General features: G+C 36.9%; 1 protein-coding gene across 5 annotated transcripts in view; it reads left to right on the top strand.

Moving 5' to 3' along the window:
• LOC146002789 (uncharacterized) overlaps positions 1-26,988 on the top strand; it is a 53,656-nt gene extending 26,668 nt beyond the window's left edge. For 2 of the 5 annotated variants that reach the window (XM_083140723.1, XM_083140724.1), the window contains exon 4: positions 25,135-26,988. In XM_083140723.1, the coding sequence (XP_082996849.1) occupies positions 25,135-26,674 (1,540 nt within the window). In that variant the 3' untranslated portion in view covers positions 26,675-26,988. Of the gene's footprint in view, positions 1-129; positions 1,768-5,995; positions 6,401-15,141; positions 15,536-25,134 lie in introns of those variants that run through there. The other 3 variants (XM_083140727.1, XM_083140728.1, XM_083140726.1) reach the window with 3 other exon arrangements.
• The last annotated feature ends 899 nt before the right edge of the window (positions 26,989-27,887 follow it).

The following is a 27,887-nucleotide window of genomic DNA, read 5'->3' as shown; positions in this document are numbered from 1 at the left end:
TCGAAACCAGCATTTGTTGTGTTGACCATTTGTATCCGCAACGCCTCATATGTACTCGAGAAAATTCTCATCCATGTTTGATTTGCATTGGATGTATTTGGTCATTTTTGTGTTCTTTTCATATTTTAGGAACTTCAAGAATCAAAATGAAGATTTCAGATATGGAAATGGCATCACTGACAGAGAAGCTTTGAAAACTCTTGTGTCAAGTTACATATCTTGTTCAAACGAAGATGAGAAGTTGAAAGCAGAATCCTACTCACTCTATCGTGCAGCAACCAAAGATAGAAGTGGCCCATTCAGATGCAGGATATGTGATAAAACTTTCACCTCAAAATGTTCATGTAGAACTCACATGATGATTCACACAGAGAAACCATTCTCGTGTACCATATGCAACAATAAATTCAGATACAGACTTTCTCTGGAATCTCATGTGTTAACTCATTTGAATATCAAACCATATTCGTGCTCTGTGTGTGGAAGGTCATTCAGGACAAAGAGTTCGTGTGATAGTCACCAATGGAGGCACACTGGCGTGAAGAAATACAGTTGCAAAGTGTGCCTAAAATCATTTGTAAATCTGGGGACTTTGAAATATCATGCACCATGCTTTACCCAAAACCCATTGACATGTAACATTTGTGAAAAAATGTGTGTGGAGAAAGGTACATTAAAGCGTCATATTGAAACACACTCAAGTGACAAGCCATTTCACTGTGGTGTGTGCCAAAAGGTATTCAGAAAAAAACCAAATCTGATGATACACATGCGATACCACACAAAAGAAAGGCCTTATTCCTGTTCACTCTGTGATAAATCGTTCATCCAATCTCATGACAGAAAACTACACATGATTAAAGTTCATTTGAAAAAGGAAGGATCATATAAATGCATTGAGTGTAACAAAACATTCTTAGAAAGGTATAGGCTCAACAACCATAAAAAAGATGTGCATTCTCGTACAAGAAATTATGCTTGTGATATATGTACCGCTGCTTTCAAGACTTCCAGAAACTTAGAGAGACACCGTAAAATGGTGCACCGAAAACTTTCTGTTTCTTGTAATGTTTGTGGGAAATGTTTTTGCCATAAGAGATTGCTTTCTTTCCATTTGGAAATACATTCTGATTCATGGGAAAGATATTTCTGTGATATTTGTGGATCAAGTTTTTTAAAGAAAGATTATTTGTGTACTCATATGAACATACACACATGCAATTGCAATTTTTGTGGAAGAACATTTTCAAGGAAGAATGTGTTGGAACAGCATATGAAAATACACCTTGAAAAACCGATTTGTACAAATGAATGTGTGGAAAGTCATTTAATAAAAAGTGGACACTAGAAATTCACATCAAAAGTCACACAGGTGAGAAATGTTGTCTGTAAAGAATGCGGAAAGATATTTCGTAATAAATGTTACCTTAAGACACATGAAAGTATTCACACTAAAGAAAATCCATTTACATGTGACTCATGTAATAGAACATACAATCATAAAAATTATCTTCAAGAACACTTAATGATCTGCAAGCATGCATACAACATTATTGAAAAGCCTTTTGAATGTGATGCATGTGGTAAGAAGTTTCCAACTAAACGTTATCTAAACAATCATACACAAACTTTTCACGTTGATGGTATCCCTGAAGGAGAAAAACCTTTCCATTGTGCTACATGTAATAAAGGATTTCTAAGTAGGTGTAGACTAGGGATGGCCAGATCCGGATCCTGGCGGATCCGAAATTTTCAGATCCGGATCCGGTACTTTTGGATCCGGATCCAGTACGTTCGGATCTGGATCCAGTACTTTTGGATCCGGATCCGGAATTTTTGTATCCGGATCCGTTTTGCCATCCCACATGCTCTTCTTTGGAAAGTAAGAATGTGCTTATAACATAGGCCTATTGTTACCTGCTAATATACATATATATACGTATATATAATATACATACACACATATATATATAGTGTGTGTGCGTGCGTACGCGATTTGTAATTAATTAATACACTTACAAGGGAGGTCTAAGTCTCCCACTCCGATTTCCGAAACTTGGTATGTGTATAGATGAGGAGAAATTGACGTGGGGATCTGACCCCGAAACCACATAAATATGGCATAGGAAGAAACAGGGGGCATAGGGCCTCTTTATACACGTGCCAAATTTCATGGAAATCGGAAGGGGACACAGGGGTCAGATGTTCCCCACGTGAATTTCTCTTCATGACATTTGAGGCGGGTTTTGCTCCCTAAAACAGTTTTTTAGCCGAAACAAAAAAAACACGTAATTCTTCCTTTGGGCCCCTCTATACACCTGCCACGTTTTATGGAAATCGGAGGGGGACACAGGGGTCAGATCCCTACTTCAATTTGTCCTCATCTTGACAATTGAGTGGGTTTCGCCCTGTAAAACTGTTTTTTAGCTCAAACAAAAAAAAAAACACGTATTTCTTCCTTTGGGCCCCACTATACACCTGCCAAGTTTCATGGAAATCGGAGGGGGACACATAAGTCAAATGCACACTTAAATTTGTCCTCATATTGACATTTGGGGGGGGGGGGGCCGGGTTGACCCCTAAAACCATTTTTTAGCCGAAACAAAAAAAAAACACGTATCTTCATTTGGGCCCGTTTATACACACACCTGCCAAGTATCATGGAAATCGGACGGGGACACAGGGGTCAGATCCTCACTTCAATTCGTCCTCATCTTGACATTTGAGGGGGTTTTGCCCCTTAAAACCATTTTTTTTAACTGAAAAATAAAACATGCATTTCTTCCATTGGGCCCCACTATACACCTGCCAAGTTTTATGGAAATCGGAGGGACACAGGGGTCAGATCCTCACTTCAATTTGTCCTCATCTTGACATTTGAGGGGGTTTTGCCCCATAAAACCGTTTTTTAGCTGAAACAAAAAAAACACGTATTTCTTCATTTGGGCCCGTTTATGCACACACCTGCCAAGTATCATGGAAATCGGACGGGGACACAGGGGTCAGATCCTCACTTCAATTTGTCCTCATCTTGACATTTGAGGGGGTTTTGTCCCCTAAAACCGTATTTTAGCGGAAACAAACAAACACGTATTTCTTCCATTGGGGCCCACTATACACCTGCCAAGTTTCATGGAAATCGGAGGGAAACAGGGGTCAGATCCTCACTTCAATTTGTCCTCATCTTGACATTTGAGGGGGTTTTGCCCCCTAAAACCGTTTTTTAGCTGAAACAAAAAAAAAAACACGTAATTCTTCCTTTGGGCCCCACTATACTGCCAAATTTCATGGAAATTGGAGGGGGACACTTAGATAACCTCCCTTGTTAGTCTTACACTTTGTAATTATTTAACACTGCATATATTATAATGTTTTATTTTAATTTGTAAAACTGTAACTGTAGAACAATTGTATAATTTTTGTATAACATTTCTATCTTGTTATATGTGTCAAAGGTTTCATCCTGGAATGGAATGTCTCACATTTATGTGTGTTTGCATTTCCAATACATTCGAATGAATACATATTCGTTTCAAAGGCATTTACAAAATCACCTCTGACATTTGTGCACGAGTGTGTTAGCCGATGCGTAGCAAAGTATTTTAGGAACAACACTTGAAAAAAATTCTTGTAGGACTAACGAAAAATTTCTTTGTAATCGAAGATCATAATACCTTTTAAGGTGTGGTAATATTATAATGGGATTGAGATACGAAACTCTCGGATCCGGATCCAGATCCGAAACTTTCGGATCCGGAACTCTCGGATCCAGATCTTGATCCAGAACTCTCGGATCCGGATCCAGATCCAAAATTTTCAGACCCGGATCCAGATCTGGAACTTTCAGATCCGGATCCAGATTCGAAACATTCAGACCCGGATCCGGATCCAGAATTTTCAGATCCGTAACTTTTGGATCCGGATCCGTTTGGCCATCCCTAGTGTAGACTGATTCCACATCAAATCTCCCAGAAAAATTTCAAAATGCATCCCACCTTTTCAGATTTTCACGAAACTTGGTGTATTTGTTAATACTAACAAGGTATGAATACATGCAATTTTTTTCTTCTCTAGACCTCATAGTTACTGAGAAGCAGGAGGCTAAAGTTTCTGAATTTTGCATGCATCGTTTATTGCTGAGGCCATGGTGATGGCCCACAGTGCTTAAGGTGATCTCCTACTCTGGCGAAATGTTTGAGTATTTTCCATGTAAGCTTATGGGGGTAACTTTGGTCACAAACCAGTCGAGAACCAGACAGCAGAAAATTTTCAAATTTTAACTGAACACTCAGAAAGGGTGTTTCTAGAGAACCACTGATCAATATTTTCATTTTCTGCATCAACGTCCCGAAAATTAATTAATTCATTTTTATTCGCATTTTTTCACTTTTCTTGACAGGACAACACTGCTGCCGGCTGACAAGCTCACTGGAGGTGCTCGCGGTCCCTTAACGACGATGTTGAAAAAGGGTTGGAACTTGGCAGGTAGTTTAGACCCAACACACATCAGGTTTAGAATATGAACAGAAAGCAACATGTCTTTTGAACTTCTAACTGGGTAGCTTTTAAATTGTAGACTGGAAATGGTGGAATGAAATTGTTGAAATGTGTTCCGAACCCACGAAAACATGGTTGGGATGTGGTGCGAGAATATGCGTCAACTTACTGTGAGGGTGAATTATGTTTCTAAAGCAGTGGTGTTCCCGTAAAGGGGCTGGTTGTGGCATTATTATTGTTAATGTAAAATACACTATTGTATATTCTTCCATTATTAATGTAGATACGGATTATTCTTTATACCTATAAATAACACATTTTTTTTGTTTTTTTTTAAATCGTTTTATGCACAGAAAGGGTAGCCAGCCTACAGTTTAAAGTGGGGTCCAAACCACAATGTACCTCCGCCGGGTATCGACCTCGGGACTCCTTGATTACAAGGCGATGACTTTATACCACTATGCCAATGGGAAGGTCTCCATATAAATACATATATACTATGGATGGTCAACAATATAAAGTTCATGGAAACCAGAAAAGGGTACCTGGATCTGGATCCTAGAACCGAGTGTCCGTTGATTGACTGATTAATTTGGTTATTATTCTTCACTTTCTGCTATGTTTAGATAATTGCGACAATGATGAAGAATGGGGATTAGATGGAATTGTTGAACAGCCACTCACAAATAACTCTATGCCCTAGCCTGGTTTCAAACACATGGCACCCGGCATTTTAGCATGCTATGCTAACCACATCATACGCAGTTCGGCCCAAGTGTCCATATTATGATTTTACATGATGGGTACATTAACACCAATTAACTATTAAATCAATCATTTCGAAAGCTCTTATATCACTAATGCAATGATGCATTTCAAGCACAAAATACAAGTATTTATGCCAAGATATATTTCAATTTCATTGTAAACACTATAAAAAGGTAAAGTTCTTTGTGCATGTAGCACCGTGCCATGAAGGCACAGTTAGAGATTTGAAGGTAGGGTCCCACACATTCTCGATCTCGACCCTTTTGGAGGTGACGTGATCGGTACCATGCTCCAGCCACCTTTATCCCCCCCCCCAAGGTGCCAATGTATTTTAGGCTGGGTGAGCCGCAGATCCGTATTATGCAGAGACAAGGCCGGGAAAATTCCGACCTTAGATCACTCACCATGGGAATCAAACCTGGGTCTCTCGTGTGCCAGTCACATGCCATACCGAGTTCTTTCTTTCAAAGGAAACTCCTAAGCGGCAGCTTTCCAACACAAATCTCATCCCAATTAATCTGAACTTGTTCATTGAGGACAGACAATCGCAAACATCCATGTCCGAACTGGGATTCCTGGCATCACGTTGCACTCACCACTTACCACGGGGGTGGACAAATTAGACCACCGCGGCTCTTACACTATAAAACATTAGAAATCCAGTATCAACGTCCACCTGTTTTCTGCAGCTCTTATTGTTAATTTATGACATTTTCCCTGTTGCCACCAGATCGCTAGCCCGGTTTTCAGCCGTGGAGGAAAAAACTGGAAGTGGGTTGGGTCAGCTGTGGTCGAATTCCAAGGAGCACCCCCGAGTGCTGTCCAAACGTTTGGAAGTCTCAGAGGATTGGTTTGGCGTCCATAACCATTCATGAACCTCGATGGGTGACTTCAGCCACGGTACATCTTGAGAATCAACACACACAGAAAATAAATTCTCATTTCTTATGCATTTGGCAAATAAAACTTTTAAAAATAGCGTGAATGTTCTGGTATTTAATATACTATAATTTCTAGTGTACTGTGTTACTGACGAGTGTTATTGCCAGGTAAAACCATCTATCGAATAAACAGAAAAAGTGTAAACGAGAAAAAATATGCTACCAGGCAGTATTTGAATTGAAGAAAATTTAGAACGGGGTGGGGATGTCACAGCTTCCTATCTTCACATTTGGATATTTTTACCTTTGGAAGGCAAGACAGTAGACAAAATTTTGTCCGAAGGTTGTGCCAAGAATCGCTTATCTTCAACATACGTACCAATCTATTTCCACTTATCAGGTCTCAAAGCTAAAATTGATCTGCGGGGGGGGGGGGAAGGGTGGCTTTGTAAACCAAGTCAATTTTCATAAGTTTAACAATAACAAAGGTAAATTATGTGTGGGGAGTGTAATTAAATTATTATAAAACATAACATTTAGAAATGTACTACAGTTTTTTTATATCTTCTTGAAGTGTTAATTGATTGCTACTGACATCGTCCCTACTACACATTCCATAATGCTTTTGATGATATAGAGGGTGGCTCAATAAGTCGCTTAACACCCCCAGTACAACGCCACTGTGGCATGGAACATGAAAATGGCAATGACCAATCGTTGCCTGGCCAAGGGGGAACCACATTGACCTCACCTGCATGGTCGGCAGCCATCTTGATGTCCGCCATCTTGAATTCAACTTCAGAAATTTAAATGGGAAGGGGGTCATGCGACATATCAAAATGGGCTAGAATTTTACCAGGAAAACAACTGTGACATTTGTTTTCACCTAACTTTAATTGTTGCAGAGTTAACAATACCACAAAGTTATAACACATGCTCAATATGACGTCCCTCTTGTGCAACACACACGTGTAATCGTCTCTCCCATGACCTTACCACATTCTGAAGAAGCTCAGGAGTTATTGCAGTACAGGCATCCACAATGCGTGTGCGCAAATGGGCCAGGTCCCTGATTTTCGTAGCATACAGCATGGCTTTCCGGTGTCCCCAGAGGTAAAAGTCCAATGGTGTCAGGTCAGGTGAGCGTGCAGGCCATTCCACAATCCCTCGGTGACCAATCCAGTGGTGAGGGAATTTTTGATCCAGGTACTGACGGACTATCATCCCATATTGCGGTGGTGCACCATCTTGCTGGAACCATTCAGGATAGCTCCCATCCTCGGACAGTAAGATGGTAAGATCTGCTCCCGTAGCAGAAGCAAGTAGCCCTCTGCATTTAAGTTGCCCTCAATGAAAAATGGACCAGTACCACAGATTTTGCTTATTCACCTCCCCCGACACATAAAAATTAGCCTCATCACTGAACAGAATCTTGCTACCGACGGCAGGGTCACGTTGCAGTTGTGCTATAGCCCACTCACAAAACTGCGAACACCTGTCTGGATCGTCCTCACTAAGGTGCTGCTGCAGCTGTATCTTATACAGATGCCAGTGGTGGTCACGTACAATCCTTTGAATTGAACCCCTACTGACCGCTTTCCAGCGCCAGTCTCCGTGTGCTACGGGTTGGGGACCTTGCAAATGATGCCAACAACGTTACAGCAGTACCCTCATCCATGGCTGTTTTCGGACGTCCATGCCGTGGCTTGTCGTCTACAGATCCAGTATCTTGAAACTTTGCCAGCAACTGGCTGATGGCCACATATGACACCAGTTGTCTTGCATGATTGCGGTTATTGAAGGCTGCGGCAATGTCACGCATACTTCTCTCCCCTGACATCAATATGATGGCAATCCGTTCCTCACGTGTTAGTGGCATTTTCGTTCAGATCAGTGAAAAAGGAAATATGCTACTCTTGACACGATCAATTCACATCATCACTCTTTTAAACTTTTATGTAAAGACAAAACACAATCGTAATTCCCATTTCAACCAATACTACTAGATATGTACATGCCGGTAAGTCAATATCCGGACATTTTCAGTGATTGGTCTAAACAATAAATACCACATCATCACATACTAACGATAATTTGAGCAATAAACATTTAAGGGTCATTCCACATCAAATCAACGCAAAAAACTAAGATTTGACACCCACCAACTCCGATTTCGATGAAATTTGGTATACACTTTTCCTTTATGGTTGAAAGAAACCCCCTAAATTATTTTCACTCTATCTCAAACTGTTTTTATTTTACAGCACTTTGAAATGTCATGAAATCAGTGTTGTCTGTCACCTCGACACAAGATACCCTTCCTTACATTTTATTTATTTTCTCCTTAAGCAATCATCAGATCTCTTTGAAATTTTACACAAAGTTTAATAAAGTAAGGAGGATTTCAGAAAAAAATACATCAGCACTCAAAAAGTTTTACAAGTGCCTATAAAAACACTAATGGATTTGTAGCCTAATTTTTGTGGTGGGAAAAATAGGTTACGAAAACTTGAATTTTCAACATGTGGGTATGATGGAACCAACAAATTTTGATGTTGAAAATAATTGCAAAGACATGCTCTTTCTCTACAAAAAATAAAATTTTTGGTTTTTGTATTCCTTCTAATGAAAATTTTACATTTTTTGGAAATTGCCAAAAATTTCAGGGTCAATCCGTATGAAATGGTTCAGCACCATTTTTAAAATTTTTCATTTTTTATCATTGTAACCCCTGTACAAGGGTAGTTCAAAACAGGCATTATTTTTCTAAAACTAAACTTCGTTTGAAAATGGCGGCCATTTTTGTTTCATGACTTGCAATATTTTTGGCCTATGCAGACAGTTGGGAGAATTATGATAGCTCAGCTAAGAAAAATTATAGAAATCTGGGGTAAAAAACATTGTTTTCAGTACATTTCAGGCTACATTTTATGTTCCCTATCTTTTTTCTCCACATCTAATGCAAATGGTTGAAATTTATGGTCAAACGGACTGATATTCAGTTTTGAAGGGAAATCAATGTATAGGATATTTTTTTAAGTAGATAAGCAATGAAATATCAGAGCTATATTTTTTTTAGAGGAAACATGTACATACAAAGTTTCAGCAGAAAATATTTGAGTTCTGTTACTGGTTTCCGCATTGAGCTAAAGCTCTTTGAAGATGCTAATTTTTCTCATAATTTGGGTCCAAGTATATGCTTGGTTGGAAAGGTCTTCCCAATTGCATAGTGGTTACGTGGACATTTTGTAATCAAGGTGTCCCGGGTTCGTTACCCAGTGGAGGCACATTCTGGTTCGGATCTCACTTTAATAAACTGTAGGTTCAGTCTCGATTAACCTTCCATGCATAAAGTTGACTTAAAACTGAAACCAAAGCAATATCTGGTTGGGAAACTAATAAAATTTGTTCTAGTTTTTTTTTTACTTTTAACCACTGTTATTTAAAAGAGATTTACCAACGTTTCGGAGGCTGCATCTGCCTCCGTCTTCAGGGTAGCGTGTCTAAATGGTTGCCTTGGAGGATTATTCTAGGTGGCCTAGGCTCCACCGCATCCGTCTGTCACAAGGACCTCTAGTATATACAAAGTTGCCAGGCAGGATTATCAGTGGCCAGGCTCCACTTCTTAAAATGGCCACGTCGAGGTCACGATCAAGGCTTCGTGTGGCACCGTTAGGTTTCCACCTTGATCACCGGGGACTGGACCGCCCCGGATTGCATGCAATACCTACACTTCTCCAGCTCCCACCCGTTCCACACCAAAAAAGCCATTCAAACACTTCACCCACCTTCCGCCAGAATTATAACCTCCGCCTACACCAGGCCCTGGTCAACCATGGATATCCCTCCATCCTGGTCACCAAACAAATATCGCGAGTTGCCTCACACACCATTACCACCAAGAAACCTGCTGCCACCAACCCACCTGCACTCATCACCCAATATCATCCCCACCTCAACAAAATCATTCACACACTACACTCTCTTCTCCCCATTCTCCACAGTGATCCTGAACCCAAAAACATATTTCCCGACAAGCCCAGAGTGGTTTTCAACCCCCCCCCCCCCCAACCTCCAAAACATCCTGGTCCACAACACTCCTTCACCACACAACCACCCTTCCCCCCACCCACAAATGCAATCTGCTATAGGTGCAAAACCTGCCCCATCCTCATTACCTCTCACACCCTCCAAGTGCACAGGGCCACTGGCAAATTTACCCTCCATCCCAAAGGGACCTGCCATGCCTCAAACCTGATCTACATCCTTACCTGCAACATCTGTGGTGATTTTTACCTGGGGGAAACATCAACGACCATCAACCTCCACATCAATAACCACCACTCCTCCACACACAACCTGGACTTCACTGTCACCGTCCACACCAACCACCCCCACCCATCCCACCCACTCACAGTTTTCGATGAGCCTGGTGACGAAACAGGTTTTTTTTTTGTTCTATGCACGGCTTCTTCCTTGATGGGGACATGGCAACTCTGCAGGCCCCAACTTCCATCTTCTTCGTCTCACACCGAAGATGCTACTAAGTTAGTGAAAATTTTGAATTTTGAGTGTTTCCTTTCTCCTTCTTTGAGAAGGGTATCTCAACAATTTCAAATTTTAAATGGAGTCACTCCACACTTCATTTTATGTCACTCAACCTTAAAAAAAGAGCTTTGAACAAAACATATTTTTAATCATTTCTGAAAAATTGCCGATTAAAATTTGTATCTTGACAGAAAGAAAAGGCCAAGTCCACTTTTTGATCAGAACAGCTAATTGGGACTGGGCCTAGAGTTTTCAAAGTGAGATTTTGACACCCACCCCTAGACATCTAGTCTGAGATCTAACTTTTGGGGATCTGAATTGAATGTGGGCATAACTTTTGTTGGGAGGAGTGGGCAGAATCAAAAAGTTTTATACCCTATAAAAATTGCGCCCAAGACTACATTGCTAAATTATGATTACATTTGCAAAATCATAAAAATTTCTCATTAACTTGCTTCTCAGGTCAGTAGCTTAACACAATTTGCATTAGCTTGTTAGGCGAAGTTACACTTAATTAGTCTGGGACTCCTTGAATACAAGACAGTAGCAATTACCAATACTGTATATCTAATGCTCATCAATGTGTTCGTAATTTCATGATCAATTGTTGTTATAGAACTGATCAAGATAATGAATTCAATATCAATTCTTCTGTAGTTTTAGTCATGATATTTTATAAAGGTGTTTAGCTTTGTGCAAAATTACAAAACTACTAACTTGGCAATGCATGCTGAAACCGAAAAAAAATTCCAACAAAGGATACTTACCACCTTCAAAGTCATCCATGTGTTTTGATTCAGTGATGTTGAAAGATTCCCTTCATCACTAGATACATGAAACCATGCCCATGTAATTTTCCATTTGTTAGATTTTTCATGGGCAACCAACAATCAAAAGGAACTCACCGCTTTAATACTCCTGCCTTCTTGTGTAGATGCTCTTGCAAATTTTCAGAACCCATCCTTTCCTTTGATCAACACAGCCTTCTTCGCCACCGGCTAAGGCAGATGCCTGATATTGCAGAGTCTGGAACTCGTAATGCTAACTTTTTCCACTCACATGCTAGCTCCACAAAGAAATCGAGCTCATTATTCTAAAAAGAAGCACACTGATCTTTAAAAAAATGACTTTGTGAAGCGCTATCGTGCTCGCGTCAAAAATTGTATGTAGGCTACTATCATGCACTATTGTTCCACTCATACAAATACAGACCATGCATTTCCCTGCCAAATTACATGGACAAAGAAAAGGGAAGAAGGGAGGTGGTCTTTGAACCTGGCCACTTGTTTGACAGTTCTAGGAATAGAGCAACTTTTGGCCACATCTGAGTTATCCGAATGGAGATTCCAGTTGTGACAGAAAATGTTGCAATTGAATGGAGAAGTTTGGAAAAAGTAACTAAATTGCCAATAATTTATTGTTCCTCCCCACAATATCATTCCCGCAAGGGATAAAATTTATCAAGTAGAGATAGGGGACACAAGTATCCAGAGGGGAGGAATTCCCTCTGCAAATACCACACTGGGTGCACCATATTTAGTCTGCTACAAGAAGAGAAGGAGTAATTTGGAGAAGGGCCAGATCAAGTAAATTGTTCAGTAAAGCTAAAAAAATTACCTTCAGTAATGAGTGTCATAATAAAATACTTTATGGTTGGTTGATTTGGTGTTTTAAGTCACTTTATGCACAGTAAGGCTAATAGGGACTGGACCTACAGTTTAAAGTGGGATCCGAACCACTGTGTGCCTCCACTAGGCATCAAACACAGGACCCCTTGATTAAAAGGCAACGATGCTACCACTGCGCCATTGGGAAGGTCCTAATACTTCATGGGAATTATGGCTTGATCTGGGGGTGAGTGCTTTTGGCCATGGGGGTGGGGGAGGCTGATCTGGGCAATTGTTAGAAATTCATTATCCAGATATTAATAAACTATTTAACCTGCGGTTTATTTGATTGTCTCAAAATTTCAGGAGGGGCTGTAGCCCCTCAGTTCCCCCTCTGTGTACACCAGTGATTGATAAAACAGATATTTTACTTTTTTGTCATCACAGAATATCAATATTTTGTTCCATTGCCGAAATATTTTTGAAATGCACATTATGTAATTAATTTCTCTTCTTGACATCCGAGATACTGGAGAATATGTCGCCCTCAACCTCTCATTGAGAACAGCAATGCTTTACAGCCAACTTTTGCCATGCAGGTACTTCGAGAAATTTCATACTCCAGTCTAACTGAATATGTATCTGTGCTGATTCTATTCCTGAACACTTTCTTCTGTCCATTTTCAATCTAGCCGTATAATTTAAAAAATACCCAGTTCAATCTTCACAGAGCTTTCCTCCCCGGATATACAGTATACACCCGAAACTGGTTTATGCAGCTCTTAACACATCTGTTGAGCTTTACTTGGGTCTCCCTCCCCTCTCCTCCTGGCTCATTAGTCGTGAAAGAGGGTCAGTGAAGGACTGACTGGGCGAGCTCTGCAAGGTTGCCCTGTCAAGAAAAGTGAAAATAGAGTAAAATGAATTAATTAATTTTCGGAACGTTGATGCAGAAAATGAAACTATTAGTCAGTGGTTCTTTAGAAACATCCTTTCTCAGTATTCAGTTAAAATTTGAAATTTTTTTGTCGACTGGTTCTCGAGATAATCATGACCAAAATAGCCCCCATAAGCTTACATGGAAAATGCTCCGACCTTCGCCGGGTCAGGAGATCGCCTTAACAGAAAAAGTTATTTTTCTGGGTCAAATCGACATTGAATTTTTTTCTAAAGTTCATAGATATATGTGTATTCCATTTTAAAAGTTGTCATCAAGATTCCTTTGCACTGAGAGTCAGAAAAAAATGTTGTATTGTAAATAATGTTGATTTTTTGTGTCAACGTCTGACTACACTAAAATTGCTTTATCACTAAAAGGCACTGCAGTTATCAAACCATTTTTTATAATTGAAGCTTAAAGTATGTTCTAAAATGCTATAAAATAAAATTTCTCACTGCTTCTATTAATAAATCTTCATTAAAACAAATTTTATATACATTTATATGGGTTATTCCATGCCAAATAATCACCAAAAGAAAAAAAAAATATTCCTGTTCCCAAAGTCATCCAAATATGAAACACACACCAACAGAGATTGCATTTAACTGTGTAACATACATTTTCCCCACAAAATTGAACATAGATATGTTTTACAGTTTGGCTCTTCCTTAAGAAAAATGTATTTAGTATTTGTGAAGCATATTAATATATTTTAATGATTTGGAACAGATATAAATTTATTCTTATTCATTATGCAAACTCGACGAACTGTGTAACTGTATTGCAAATCTTCCACATACTCAATATTGTAATAAAAGTATTCTTTTATATTTTGTGTTTATTTGTATATTCATTGCACTACCAGAAGTAATGTTGCCAATAAACATGATGTGACCTTGACGTGAAAATTTCAATATTTTCATATAAATACATTTTTTATGAAAACTATGCTCCCTTAGCTTGAAAACAAGCCAAAGATGAAAGTTATACCGTAATTGGAAGCAAGGTTATGAATTGTTTTATTTATTCTTGTAAAGCACTTAAATGTTACATTTGTTATAAGGTTGGCAACGCTGCTGTATGAATACTGTGGATCACTGAAGGCTAAAGTTTTACATATGTGAGTTACTTCATGTCTTCTACCATCCTACCAAATTTCATGAAAATCTGAAATGGGTTGAAAAGGTCATTTTTTGGTGATGATTTTGCATGGAATAACCCATAAAAATGACATAAAATTTGTTTTAATGAAGATTTATTAATAGAAGCAGTGAGAATGCCACTAATTTTATTTTATAGGCTTTTAGAACATAGTTTAAGCTTCAGTTTTAAAAAAAATGGCTTGATAACTGCAGTGCCTTGTAGTGATAATGCAATTTCAGTGACGTCAGACGTTGATGCAAAAAATCAACATTATTTACAATACAATATTTTTTTCTAACTCTCAGTGCAAAGGAATCTTGGTGACAACTTTTTAAATGGAATACACATACATCTATGAACTTTAGAAAAAAAAATAATGTCGATTTGACCCAGAGAAATAACTTTTTTTTTTGTTAAGCACTGGGGGCCATCACTATGGCCTCGGCAATGATCAATGCATGCAATCTGTAGCCTCCTGTTTCTCAGTAACTATGAGGTCTAGAGAAGAAACATTAGTATTAACAAATACACCAAGTTTCAAGAATATCTGAATCGGAGGGTTGGATGGTCTGGGTGATTTGATGTGGAATCAGTCTGTAGTCTCATTCGACATACCAGAATGTGCAAAGGGCTTGAATAGGGGGACTTATATAGATGTTTGCAAGGTACAAGTTTAACATTTTATGTTGTTGCTTTCTTTTACATCTTTTCTATTCATAGCAAAAATAGTTTTATTGGGTTAGCTTTTACTTTCCAGGGCTTGTTGCTAACATTTCAATTAATGTAATTACAAGATGTGAATGGAATTTGTGTGCCTTCGGAATTGTCTCTGTTCTAGAGACAACAACATATGAACTTGGCAATGCAAGTCCATAAAATGTGACTGTTCATGTTTGGTTCCTGTCTGTAATAAAATGTAATTACTGCTGGAATCAAATAATAATCAAGTAATTGACCAGCTAGTACTTTGTATTCATTTACAGTTTGGCTCTTGCTTAAGAAAAATGTATTTAGTATTTGTGAAGCATATTAATATCTTTTTAATGATTTGGAACAGATATAAATTTATTCTTATTCATTATGCAAACTCGACAAACTGTGTAACTGTATTGCAAATCTTCCACATACTCAATATTGTAATAAAAGCATTCTTTTATATTTTGTGTTTATTTGTATATTCATTGCACTACCAGAAGTAATGTTGCCAATAAAGCTATGCACCTGTATGCCTATATTGACCAGTACCAATAGAGTATTAATTAATGTGTTCCATTCCAAATATACTAACATACATGTGTTAAACATTACGTTAGAGAGCTACGTATGAAAATTATGTTTCAGGAAAAATAGAAAAATGTGCATAAAATTGTTTATTTCTATAAAATGATAGTGCTTCAGAATTTGAAACCTGATTTCTTAGGAGTAGGCTTCTTATGGGAATTTGCAAATGTCCTTCCCCCTTTCTGGCTACCTAACACAGATATAGGGAAGGCTTGTCATTCCCTTCCTCTGAAAGCTCAAGGGCACAGCAAGAGTATGTACAGCTTCCATAGCTTGTTGCCAAGTTAAATAGAGAGAGAGGCTTTTGCTACAGTGGAGAAGATGCATACAGTACAGATTATAAAGGCTTAAAGCCTCCATTGTTGTATGGAATAGGGTGTTCAATGTCTACTTGGTAAGTTTGGGGATAGGTGTTATTTTATATTTTCATTTCTAATAGTAATTTTGTTAATAATTTACATAAAAATATGTTTGGAAAGGTGCTTGTATGGTTCAACATGGAGATAATGAAGCAGGTGAAGGGGGATGCTTTATCCCAATTTTCTTCACTAGGGGATTCCCCACCCCCTCCATCTCTGTTAACAAGATATGTGGGAACATTGAAGTAGACGTCTCATCTGTAAATAAGAGAGGGGACTTGCTGCTTTCCAATTGTCATAACCATCCTTCAGCCAGTCAATATCTGATGTTCCTTCGCATCTATAAACCAAGATCATAAAGACTGAATGTATACAACACAAAGCAAAACATTTACCTTGCCATGGTAATGCATAGACGCAAGCATATTTAATGTTTGACTGAAACACAAAATATGAAATAACACGCTATAATGTTCATTTGTCATGTTTTTGAAAGTTGTGAAGTTTATTTTCCTACTTGGTTTTGTCATGAACGATATGAAATTAACTCTTAAATGCAAATTTTAGATTTTAGTTACCGACACAATACTTTCAGAAGACTGAATTGTCCTGTTAGACAAAATCACAGAAAATCGATTACTTCTACTGTAAAAATTACAGAAGGAAAAATGGACTCCTCTACACAGGAATAACCTTAATATTCTGATAGCTGCATAAATGTGCTATTAGAAAGGGATGTTAATTTTTTGTAATTAAGTAAAGTTTTAAAATCAAATTTAATATTATATTTGATATTTTAACACCAAAATGCTATTTTATATACCACTTTTGATCCTATCATGCACACAGTTTTTGTACTGAAATTTTGATCTTTTATTCACTATTTTTAAGAAAGTGTAATAACTTTATTGCTGCCCATCACAGGTGCACATACACAATTTACATGTTGCCATGTGCAAGTAACTTTGCCTGATCTTAGGTAAAAAATTAAGATAAATATTTTAAGAATATTGTCATAAAATGAAGGAAAAATTGAAGGTAGAAGACATTTCAGGTTCCTTTATTTATTTATTATTTTTTTTTGGAAATGTAAGTACTAGTATGCTGCATCGAGGCCTTTTTGCTCAAATGTCTAATAGTTTGCACGGATGATGCTAGATCACTTACAGAATTGACTGTTTCATTGCTCAAGTGAATATTGCTTGAACAGGCAAACAATTGGTATACACTCGTTCCCATATAACCGTAACTTGCAGGTGGTAGTGGACTTTCAAATATGGATCGTGAAGTGAAAAATGCAGTGAAATTGAAACTAAAGTGAACATAGTAATCTCCATATTAAAATGTAATTTAGCCTATCTTACCAATACATAACAACATACAAAAATGAATAGATGATTATGTATAGAAACTACCAGGATGGATTTTTGCACATATATTTGTACGATTATTGTCCCATTGAAATGATATTTGATATTGTATATATTCGAGCTTGGGAGATTTGATCAATTTTTTGTGGGCGAAAGTGGTCAAATGCAATATTCCAGTAAGTACTGTTCTTCTTCCTTTAACATATTAGTAGGGTGACAAACTGGCCAAAACTTGTTACATTGTGGAAACGTCACCGCCACAAGCGGCAACACTATTTTTCTCAAAAGAGGTCATCATGGAGAGCTAAAAAAGTGATGTTGCTAACTTTGCAACCTGGGACAGTGGCCGCCATATTGGGTTCAAAATGGCGGCAAGTCATGTACACTTAGCTTACTATTTCTCACGATAGAAACATTACTATGCTACACAGATTTGCAAAACTGGTGCCATTCGAAAGAGAAAGAAAGCTCCAACAAAGTATAAAATTACGATCAAACTAAGTTTTCTTGTTATCCCTTAAATATAGACACAAAGAAACTTTCAAATACATATATTATTCTCGCTCTTGAAATTATATTTTGTTTCATATCATGGTAAATATCAATCAGATCGAAAATATGGTTATGATAGAAAGTAAAGTACAGTTTCTCATAATTATTTTGAAAGTTGTTTGAGATAGTTATATTTCTTAGTTCCGAAGTTATGAATCAAAACATATTTGTCGATGTTGTATTATAATGCAGATTTTACACCTGGCATTTCAGATTCTCCAGTTCACTTTACCAAGATATAACGAAGAAGACACATAACCTTCATGTACATTTGAAAACATATTTCATTTGCAACGATTTAAAGCTTTTGAGATGATCTTACTCTAAATTGATGTGTGAGGGGTGTTCAAAAAGTAAAGTTATGAATTTTCTATTGCGAAGTTAAGTAAGGTACTACGTATATAGCTACAGCAAGTGGATATGGAATATGCACACACTCAGGATATTTTCTGATATGACTTCTTTGTTGAAATGAATATGGCGGACAGTAATAACACTTTGAAGGTAGATGTTCTAAAAAGTTTATCATGAGAGGTATTACAATCAATCCATACTTCTCAGAGATAAAGATATGGTTTCCTAAACTGCAAAAGAAGTAATCTTGGAAAGCTATTGCTTATAAATATATATTTCAAATAGAATGAACAAGTACTTCCAATAAAATGTAAGTATTATTGTTTATTTCGTGGAACTGGCCTACATCTTGTGGGGGGCAGGGACTACCTACAGACTGCAAACCGCACTCCCACCTCAGATCATCCAACCAGTTAAGGGATGACATGTGGTCAGCACGATGTATCCCCAGTCGTCATTGTAGGTTTTCATGACCGGGTTACGCTACACATTCGTAGCTCCCCAAATTCCTCACGATGGTGGGTGGCCATCGGTGCAACACAAAGGCTGAAATCTCAGGAGAAATGTTGTTACGCTTCCCCCAGGAGACTCGTCTCGTAGCTGGGGCCCAAAGCATGATGCCTTAGACCGCACAACTACTGTGCAGGATGGAATCCTAATAATGATTAACAATATTATTCAGCCAGATCTGTTCCAATCTTATGAATGGGTGTTATACTTTAGTATTGCTCAATAATACTCCATTCTACAAGAGCTAGATTATACCATAGAAGATAAGACATCGGTAATGCCACAACAAAGCACAAGTGAAGTGTAACTATGATCAAGTGAATGCTTCCCGTTCAGGGCCTCCCCGATGGCGCAGTGGTAGCATCGTTGCCTTGTAATCGAGGGGTCCCAGGTTTGATATCCGGTGGAGGCACTTGGCACAGTGGTTTGGATCCCACTTTAAACTGTAGGTAAAGTCCTGATTAGCCTTACTGTGTATAAAGTGGACTTAAAATACCAACTCAAACCAAACCAAAGCTTCCCGTTCAGTATTATTCTCGTGTGTCTGCGTCTTTTTGTTGCGAATGAAGTTCAGCAATGCTTACTTCTTGGAAGTTTTCTTTTAAGCATTTCCTAATGAAAACCATACAACCATTAGTTTTTGGTTGCTTCTCAGTTGTTTTCATGATAATTTGAGTTTCCTCAGCTCAGAAATTTGCTAGACTCTCTTTGTTCATGACAAGTGCCATGAAATTGTTCCAGCATTAATAATTCTGCAAATAGATATAGCTTTGCCGCATCTTGTTGCACTTGTGCATGACTTTATTGTTTGTTTGTGAAACCTACTGATCGAAAACATCAACTTTGTTACATGACGGATTAAAATGAGAAAAACTTTCTCTATAAAACATTCTGCTAGTTCTCCTAAATATTGTGCTGCTTTTGGTTTTCCAATCCTCTGATCAAGAGTCGTATCATCCACAATGTTTGGAACTTTTTTTTTTAAAATTCTCAGTAGTTATGCAGCCAATAATATGTTGTCCAATACATATATATGAAAGAGATGATTTGTAACCAAGCAGAAGTGATCCATCAGGCTAGAAGAGCAAATCCGTTGACTTTATATCCCAGAAAGTCTTTTGGTTGAAATTTGGTATTCTGTCATACAAACCAGCATCAGCATTACGGTCTCGACGATGCTCTAATATGGTGTTTGTGATTTTCCGGCCTTTGCTCGGTGCGTTAAGAATTTCATTTGCCACATCCATTGGAACAACGGCTGTAAATAAGTTAAATAATTCAAATGGTTTCAATTTTATTACAGGAATGAGATCCCCCTAGATTCGTTTCTGTTGCAGTTCTGTCATTACAATTTAACCATAATACCTGCAATGAAGAAAATATATTCAAGAAAATGGAATAATTTAATGCAACGTAAAACACGAAATAGAATGAAAAGTTTATTACATGAAGTTTCAATTATTGTAGCTCAATGTAATTTTCAAACATTTTAGCGTTTCTTCCAAAGGCACATATGATTTCTGAATTCTCAAGGCTTCATATTGTAACTTGTTTAACTTCAATTTCGGAAATTAAATTCATCATTTTAAAAACTGGATAAGTGTTATTTGAGTGAAATTGAAATGTTGCTGTTGGCTTGCAGAGGTAATTCTTCCATTCAGAGAGGAAAATAGGTTTCAATTTTATTTATTTGCCTATTGTGTAGACCATTCAAGCCTCATATAATCGTAAAGCAGACCTTTGGTATTTTATGAAACATTTTTAGTAGGTGTTTGCAACCAAGAACTTATCACGTGCCTTGTTCTTATAATGCCCTACTGGATTGGTAACTACTTTTTAAACAACCCTCACACATCAATTTAGAGTTATATCATCTCAAAAACTTTAAATCATTGTGAATGAAATATGTTTTCAAATGTACATGAAGGTTGTGTGTCTTCTTCATTATATCTTGGTAAAGTGAACTGGAGAGAGTGAAATGCCAGGTGTAAAATCTGCATTATAATAGAACGTCGACAGATTGGTTTTAATTCATAATTTCGGAACTAAGAAATATAACATTCTCAAACAACTTTCAAAATAATTATGAGAAACTGTACTTTACTTTCTATCATAACCATATTTTCGATCTGATTGATATACCATGAGAATAATATATGTATTTGAAAGTTTCTTTGTGTCTATATTTAAGGCATAACAAGAAAACTTAGTTTGATGGTAATTTTATACTTTTTTGGAGCTTTCTTTCTCTTTCGAATGGCACCAGTTTTGCAAATCTGTGTAGCATAGTAATGTTTCTATCGTGAGAAATAGTAAGCTAAGTGTATTTGACTTGCCGCCATTTTGAATCCAATATGGCGGACACCGTCCCAAGTTGTGAAGTTGGCAACATCACTTTTTTAGCTCTCCATGATGACCTCTTTCAGAAAAATAGTGTTGCCGCTTGTGGTGGTACCACGTTCATTTCTAGGCACATTTTCTTGGAAAAGTCGCCCTACTATATAAGGGTCATTCCATATCAAATCAACCGATAAAAATTATTTTTGAACCTTTAGGATTCAGATTTTTTAGATATTTTGTTTTTACATTGTACCTATCAAGAAGACAAAAACTGCCAAATTTCAGATTTTTCTGCTCTTGGTTTTTTGAGGTATTGACTTTCAAAAAGGAAAAATCTCAAAATTTGACGACATTTTGAAATCTAAACAGATGTAGATAAAAAACTATTTGACATAGAGCTCAAATTGGTGTCATTCTCTTCTGCTTCTAATGAGCTTTAATTTGAAATGCAACATGACTGTGGTATTTGAATTTTGTAATTTTTAAGAAACTCGAAAAAAAAGTTTTTTAAAAAATAATCTCAAAAACACCATTTTGTATATTTTTGAAAAAAATGTTTTGAAGCCATCATTGACTATTTGTGTACAAAGTTACATAATGGGACAGCAATGGCTTCCTATGGAAATAATTTTTTTGTATTGTGATGTTTGCAAAATTTGCTAAATTTGTTGACTTCCAACTTAAAAACCATAACTTAAGTTGTCTGGTTGATGATGAAGTCTTCGTATTAATCTATTTTATAATTTTTGGACTACAAATAATATTGAAATTTGTAATATTTATTACTTTCAATATCTGGTAATCCAATTTCAAAAATATATATTTGTGTTTACATTGTAGTATAGGATACAAACACAAGGTCTTAATATCAAAAAAATATACATACATAATATTCATAGTAAATTAAACAACCAGTTTTATCAACCACAGACCAAACATTAGTTTAATAATAACAATTAATTTCAATTTAGTCACATTAAGAGCATCACTTTGAGAGTACAAAACACAGCTACTTCACTGTGCATTTCACAAAAGACAACTGACTGAAGATTACAGTAAGCAATTGGTGATGTTCACTTAGGTATACAGAGTCTAACAGTGATAGATCAATTGCTCTCACATCTCTAATTGGAGAATTTATTGTCTTGTCGGAGGCACATTTCATAAACGACAAATCTTTTCAATTAAAGTAAAATTAAATTGTGTAAAATTTCATTTCTTTGCTAGGAATTTTAGATTGTTGACTCGCAAGATAGAATAGATTTACAACTCTGCATTTTATTTTAATAATTGAGGTTTAAGGTCACTTTATCATGGAATGCCTATTTTATTTTCACTGGAAGGAAAGTTACTGAAATTATGTTTGTTTTATTACAGTTTCATTAACACACTCCAAACATTTACATAATAGGTTCATATATGCAGCATCTGAAACAGAAAAATGTAGATTTTCATGTTCTTTTTTTATTTTCTTTAATCAAACTTTTCAAATATTTTGCAGGGCCATTTACTAGAAAAAGCCTTTCTATAAAATAAATATATCTCTGTATGGTGCTGAAAACATTACAATCAATTTTAAATGTTTTCTAAAAAAAGATCAAGAAAATCGATTTAAATGAAAAAAATCATCAAAAATTATTTTTCAAATAACAATTATGTTTTTTATCCACCCTGCTGGTGTTTAACATGCACGAACTCCAGAGTCGTCGTGCCTTTCCTAATAACGAAATTTCAGGGGTGGCTCAAGTCTTTCCACCTCATGTCATGGGACTGGACAAAACCATTCATTCCAGGGGAAGGTTAGCTCACTTTCAGTTCACTCAGTCTTATACAGGGTGGCGCAGAGCCGACTGACAGATTTGATATGTTCATAGATGATGAAAGAAAGGAAGGAGAATAAGGAAACCCGTATGTAATGGTACATTGAAGTATGCAATTTTATTACTAACAACTTACAATTTCATTTTTTCAAAATTACATCAGACAGGTGGCCTCCTTTGGCATCAATGCATTGTTGCAGACGTCTCTGGAAGTTATTTCCGTAGTTCCTCATCAATAGCAGTTACTTCCTCAACGATGGCTTCTTTCAATTGTTGAAGAGTCGTGATATGCCTTCTGAACACAAGGTCTTTCAAGAATCCCCAGAGACTGCTCGCGTGCCGAGCATTGTGGACTACGTTCACTCTCTGCAAGTTCTCGGACGTACGCACTGTTGTTGGAGCTCCATGTGTCACATCCAATACACTGCCAGTTTCTTCAAATGTCTTCACCCAAGCCAATATGATATTCCGAGACTGTATTACCATGTCAGCTAACAATGAATTGTTTTCTGAACAATCGCTGCACTTTAACCACTGACTTCATTTCGTAATAACTACGAACACAGAAAACGCGAAGTTCAACGCTCCAACGATCCATTATGACTGTTGCTGTCTTCATATGAAATGGCATCCTATCCTCTTCTCATTTCCCCCGCAATCCACTTCAAACTATCGCACATGCATAATACAGAGTGTCCGAAAAGTCACGCAACCCGGTGTTTACGACCGTATAACGGAATAGCGAAACGGAATGAGAAGAAACGCTTTCTGCCAAGAGAATGCCCTGTATATTGGGAAAATTTAGAGAGACAAACATATGTAAGAACATGCATATTTTAATAACAAATAAGCAAAGTGTTGCCAAAGGCGGAAAAAAAATATTTGCAAATCGTGTATATTGATGCACAGAACTCACTGAGGTAAATTATTGCAACATTTCACAATACCATCGAACAATTTTGATGGCCATCTAATGAATTTGACAGAAAAATAACTTTGACGAAGTTTCAAAAACATTGCAGAAGGGAATAAATGGGCTGTTCCAAAAATCGATGTTTTCACAATATTACGCAGGACACTGGCAACACTGTTGCTGTCACGTGTCACTAACAGATGTGTTTCACCTCAGGCTATCACACTAGGGCACTTTTAAAGACAAAGGAGAAAGTTGGTTATTCTCGAACATATGCAATAAATTACATACACCTTGCAACCCTGAAATGTGTGTTCAGAAGAACGTGTATCAATTGTTATGTTTTCTGTGCCTTAGGTGGTTGCTGTTTGCAGCGAACGGCATTCCAGATTGTGTCTACTTTGTGTCTACTTATGCTGAGGTCGTGTGTGTGTTTTTAAAATGCCATATTCTACACAGGAAAGAGTGTTTATTGTTAAAGAATATATCCGAACATCGTCATATTCTTGCGTAAGAGAAGCATTTAGGGATACCCACATTTCAGGGTTGCAAGGTGTATGTAATTTATTGCATATGTTCGAGAATAACCAACTTTCTCCTTTGTCTTTAAAAGTGCCCTAGTGTGATAGCCTGAGGTGAAACACGTCTGTTAGTGACACGTGACAGCAACAGTGTTGCCAGTGTCCTGCGTAATATTGTGAAAACATCGATTTTTGGAACAGCCCATTTATTCCCTTCTGCAATGTTTTTGAAACTTCGTCAAAGTTATTTTTCTGTCAAATTCATTAGATGGCCATCCAAATTGTTCGTTGGTATTGTGAAATGTTGCAATAATTTACCTCAGTGAGTTCTGTGCATCAATATACACGATTTGCAAATATTTTTTTTTCCGCCTTTGGCAACACTTTGCTTATTTGTTATTAAAATATGCATGTTCTTACATATGTTTGTCTCTCTAAATTTTCCCAATATACAGGGCATTCTCTTGGCAGAAAGCGTTTCTTCTCATTCCGTTTCGCTATTCCGTTATACGGTCGTAAACACCGGGTTGCGTGACTTTTCGGACACACTGTATATTAAACTTTCAAATGTGTCAGTCGGCTCCGCACCATCCTGTATTTAGTCAATGTTTATTTAAACTCCAAAGTTTAAAGTTTATAAGTGTAAAAATGTACTTTACAAAACTTTTAACACATATATGTTTTACATTGTAGACATTGAGTCATTTTTCCCTTTTTTTCTCAAATTTAGGAACTTCATGAATGAGAGTGAAGATTTTAAAAAGGAACTTGGGCTCAGCAAAGAAGATGATTGGAAAAAAATTCTCTCCAATTACATCTCATGCTCAAATGATGAGAACTTTGTACCAGAATCCTACTCTCTGTATGAAGCAACAACCAACTGCACCGGCGACCCTCTCAGATGCAGCTTGTGTGATAGAACTTTCACCACTAAAAAGGCATGCAGAAGACATATGATGATTCACACAGATGAGAAGCCCTTTTCGTGTACCATATGCAAAAATAAATTCAGATACAAGTTTGGTCTGGAAAGTCACTTGTTAACTCATTTAAATATCAAACCATATTCATGCTCAGTGTGTGGAAAATCATTCACCTCAAAGAGTTCGTGTGATAGTCACCAATGGAGGCACACTGGGGTGAAGAAACACACTTGCCCAGTTTGCCTGAAGTCATTTGTTAACCGCAAATATTTGAAGAGTCATCCTCCATGTTTTACGCATAGGCCTTGTATATGTGGCATTTGTGGCAAAACTTGTAAGAGCAAATGTTCCCTGAGATCCCATCTTATTACACACTCAAGTGACAAGCCATTTCACTGCAGTGTGTGCCAAAAGGTATTTAGAAGAAAAGCATGTGTGCAGATGCACATGCGCTATCACACGAAAGTGAAGCCTTATTCATGTTCCCTTTGCAATAAATGGTTCTTCCTACCTTGTGACAGAAAACGACACATGGATAGAGTTCATTTGAAAAAAGTAGGTACATACAAATGCACTGAGTGTAACAAATTATTCTTTGACAATTGGAAGCTCAACTATCACAAAAATAGTGTGCATGCTTGTACAAGAGATTATGCGTGTGATGTATGTGGTTTCTCTTTCAAAACTTCTGCATGCTTAAAGTCACACCGTGAAATTGTTCATTGTACAGATAGTCTTTTTTGTAATGTTTGTGGGAAAAGTTTTCACAGTAAGATTGCACTTTCCAGACATTTAGAAATACATTCTGATTCAAGGGAAAGATATTCCTGTGATACTTGTGGAGCAAGTTTTTTAAATAAAGAGTATTTGCCTCATCATATGAACAGGCACACAGGCAATGTACTGTACCCTTGCAGTGTATGTGGAAGAAATTTTACAAGGAAGTCTGTGTTGCGAGAACACGAGAAGACGCATACTGAAAGAAGCAAATTGTTCAAATGTGTATGTGAGAAGTCATTTCATTCAAACTCGGCACTAAAGCTTCACATGAAAAGTCACACAGGTGAAAATCGTTGTTTGTGTAAAGAATGTGGAAAGACATTTTATTATAAAAGCTATCTGAAGATACATAAAAGGATTCATACTAAGGAAAGACCATTTGCGTGTGACTTATGTAAGAGAGCATTCAATCGTAAATTCCTTCTTCAAAATCACTTAAAAATATGCAAGCCTTCAAACAAAATTATTGAAAAGCCCTTTGAATGTGAAACATGTGGTATAAAGTTTTCTAGAAAATCTTCTCTGAGCAGACATAAACGTACTGTTCATGTTGATGGTAGATTTTAAATTGAAAGGTCTTTTGGCTGCGCTGTGTGTAATAAAATATTTCTTAATAGGGGGATGCTCAGACGACATAGCAAAATATGCAAGGGACCTCAACGAAAATCTATTGTAGATTTTTGCAAAGTACATACTTAGAAGATTTCATACCAGATTTTGAGAACCTTTCTTAACCTGTGTAGAGCAAGAGTAATTTTGTCTCTAATTTTTTTGTGAATGTATTTCATTGTTTTCACATTTTCCCTGGTATAATTAACAAGGTTTATTTTATATATTTTTATGATTGGAAGAATGTATTAATTTATTATTCTTCAATACATGATCCGCAAAATCACTCTTGTGCCTAATATTGTAGTAAAAATATTCTCTTATATTTTGTGTTTATTTGTAATTCCAATTTCTAATCCTGGTCATTACTTTTGTACATGAATTGTAACTTTCCATGTGATTTTGACATTTCTGCTCGTTAAATTATTTAATTTGTTATTGATTTCCCTATAAATTATGTGAAACATTAAATGATGGTCAAGGAGTGAATTTTTTTGTGCTAAAAAGCTGGAAAATATTTATTTTCTTATGTTCTAAAAAATGGAAACACATGGCTAAAAGTAAGAAATAATATGATTCAAAATTCTTGTCAAACAAATAAATAGACAGTGACAGCTGAACGTTACTTGCCTGTTGCACTTTGTTGATTATGAAAACAACAAAAGCACATTTCCAAGTTGTTGACTGAAAATATACGGAGCATATCTCTGAACAAAGTGAACATGACGGTCAGATGTGAATATTTGAAGTGCATATGGAGCTTATCTCTGAACTAAGTGAACATGATGGTCAGATGTGAATATTTGAAGTGCAGGATGTCATGCACACTTACACCATTAATTTTGCTTACACATTTACTCTCCAGAACCTGAGCAATCTTATGCACTTTTTGATGCCTTCATATATATACAAAGAGAGTTCAATTTTCTTTCAACTGCACTGACATCCTTCACTGTTTTGCAAAGGAAGTTTCCAGTTTATCTATCATGCCATGCAAAACACTTGAATTTGAAAATTGGAACCCAAAATCGTCTTGTAAAGATCCATTTTTCAATAAGTCTTCAAGTATCACAAAGTATTTCATATATTTTGTGCATTAACTCTAAAATATGCATTTACGCCAAAAATGCAAAACTTTATTTTGTCTGGAATATCTAATATATGTACACTT

The sequence above is a fragment of the Lepisma saccharinum genome, chromosome 19 (assembly GCF_977018435.1).
Source record: "Lepisma saccharinum chromosome 19, izLepSacc3.1, whole genome shotgun sequence".
In the NCBI taxonomy this organism is placed as follows: Eukaryota; Metazoa; Arthropoda; class Insecta; order Zygentoma; family Lepismatidae; genus Lepisma; species Lepisma saccharinum.
Note: the sequence above shows the minus strand (reverse complement) of the source record. Positions and strands in the feature narration are given on the sequence as shown.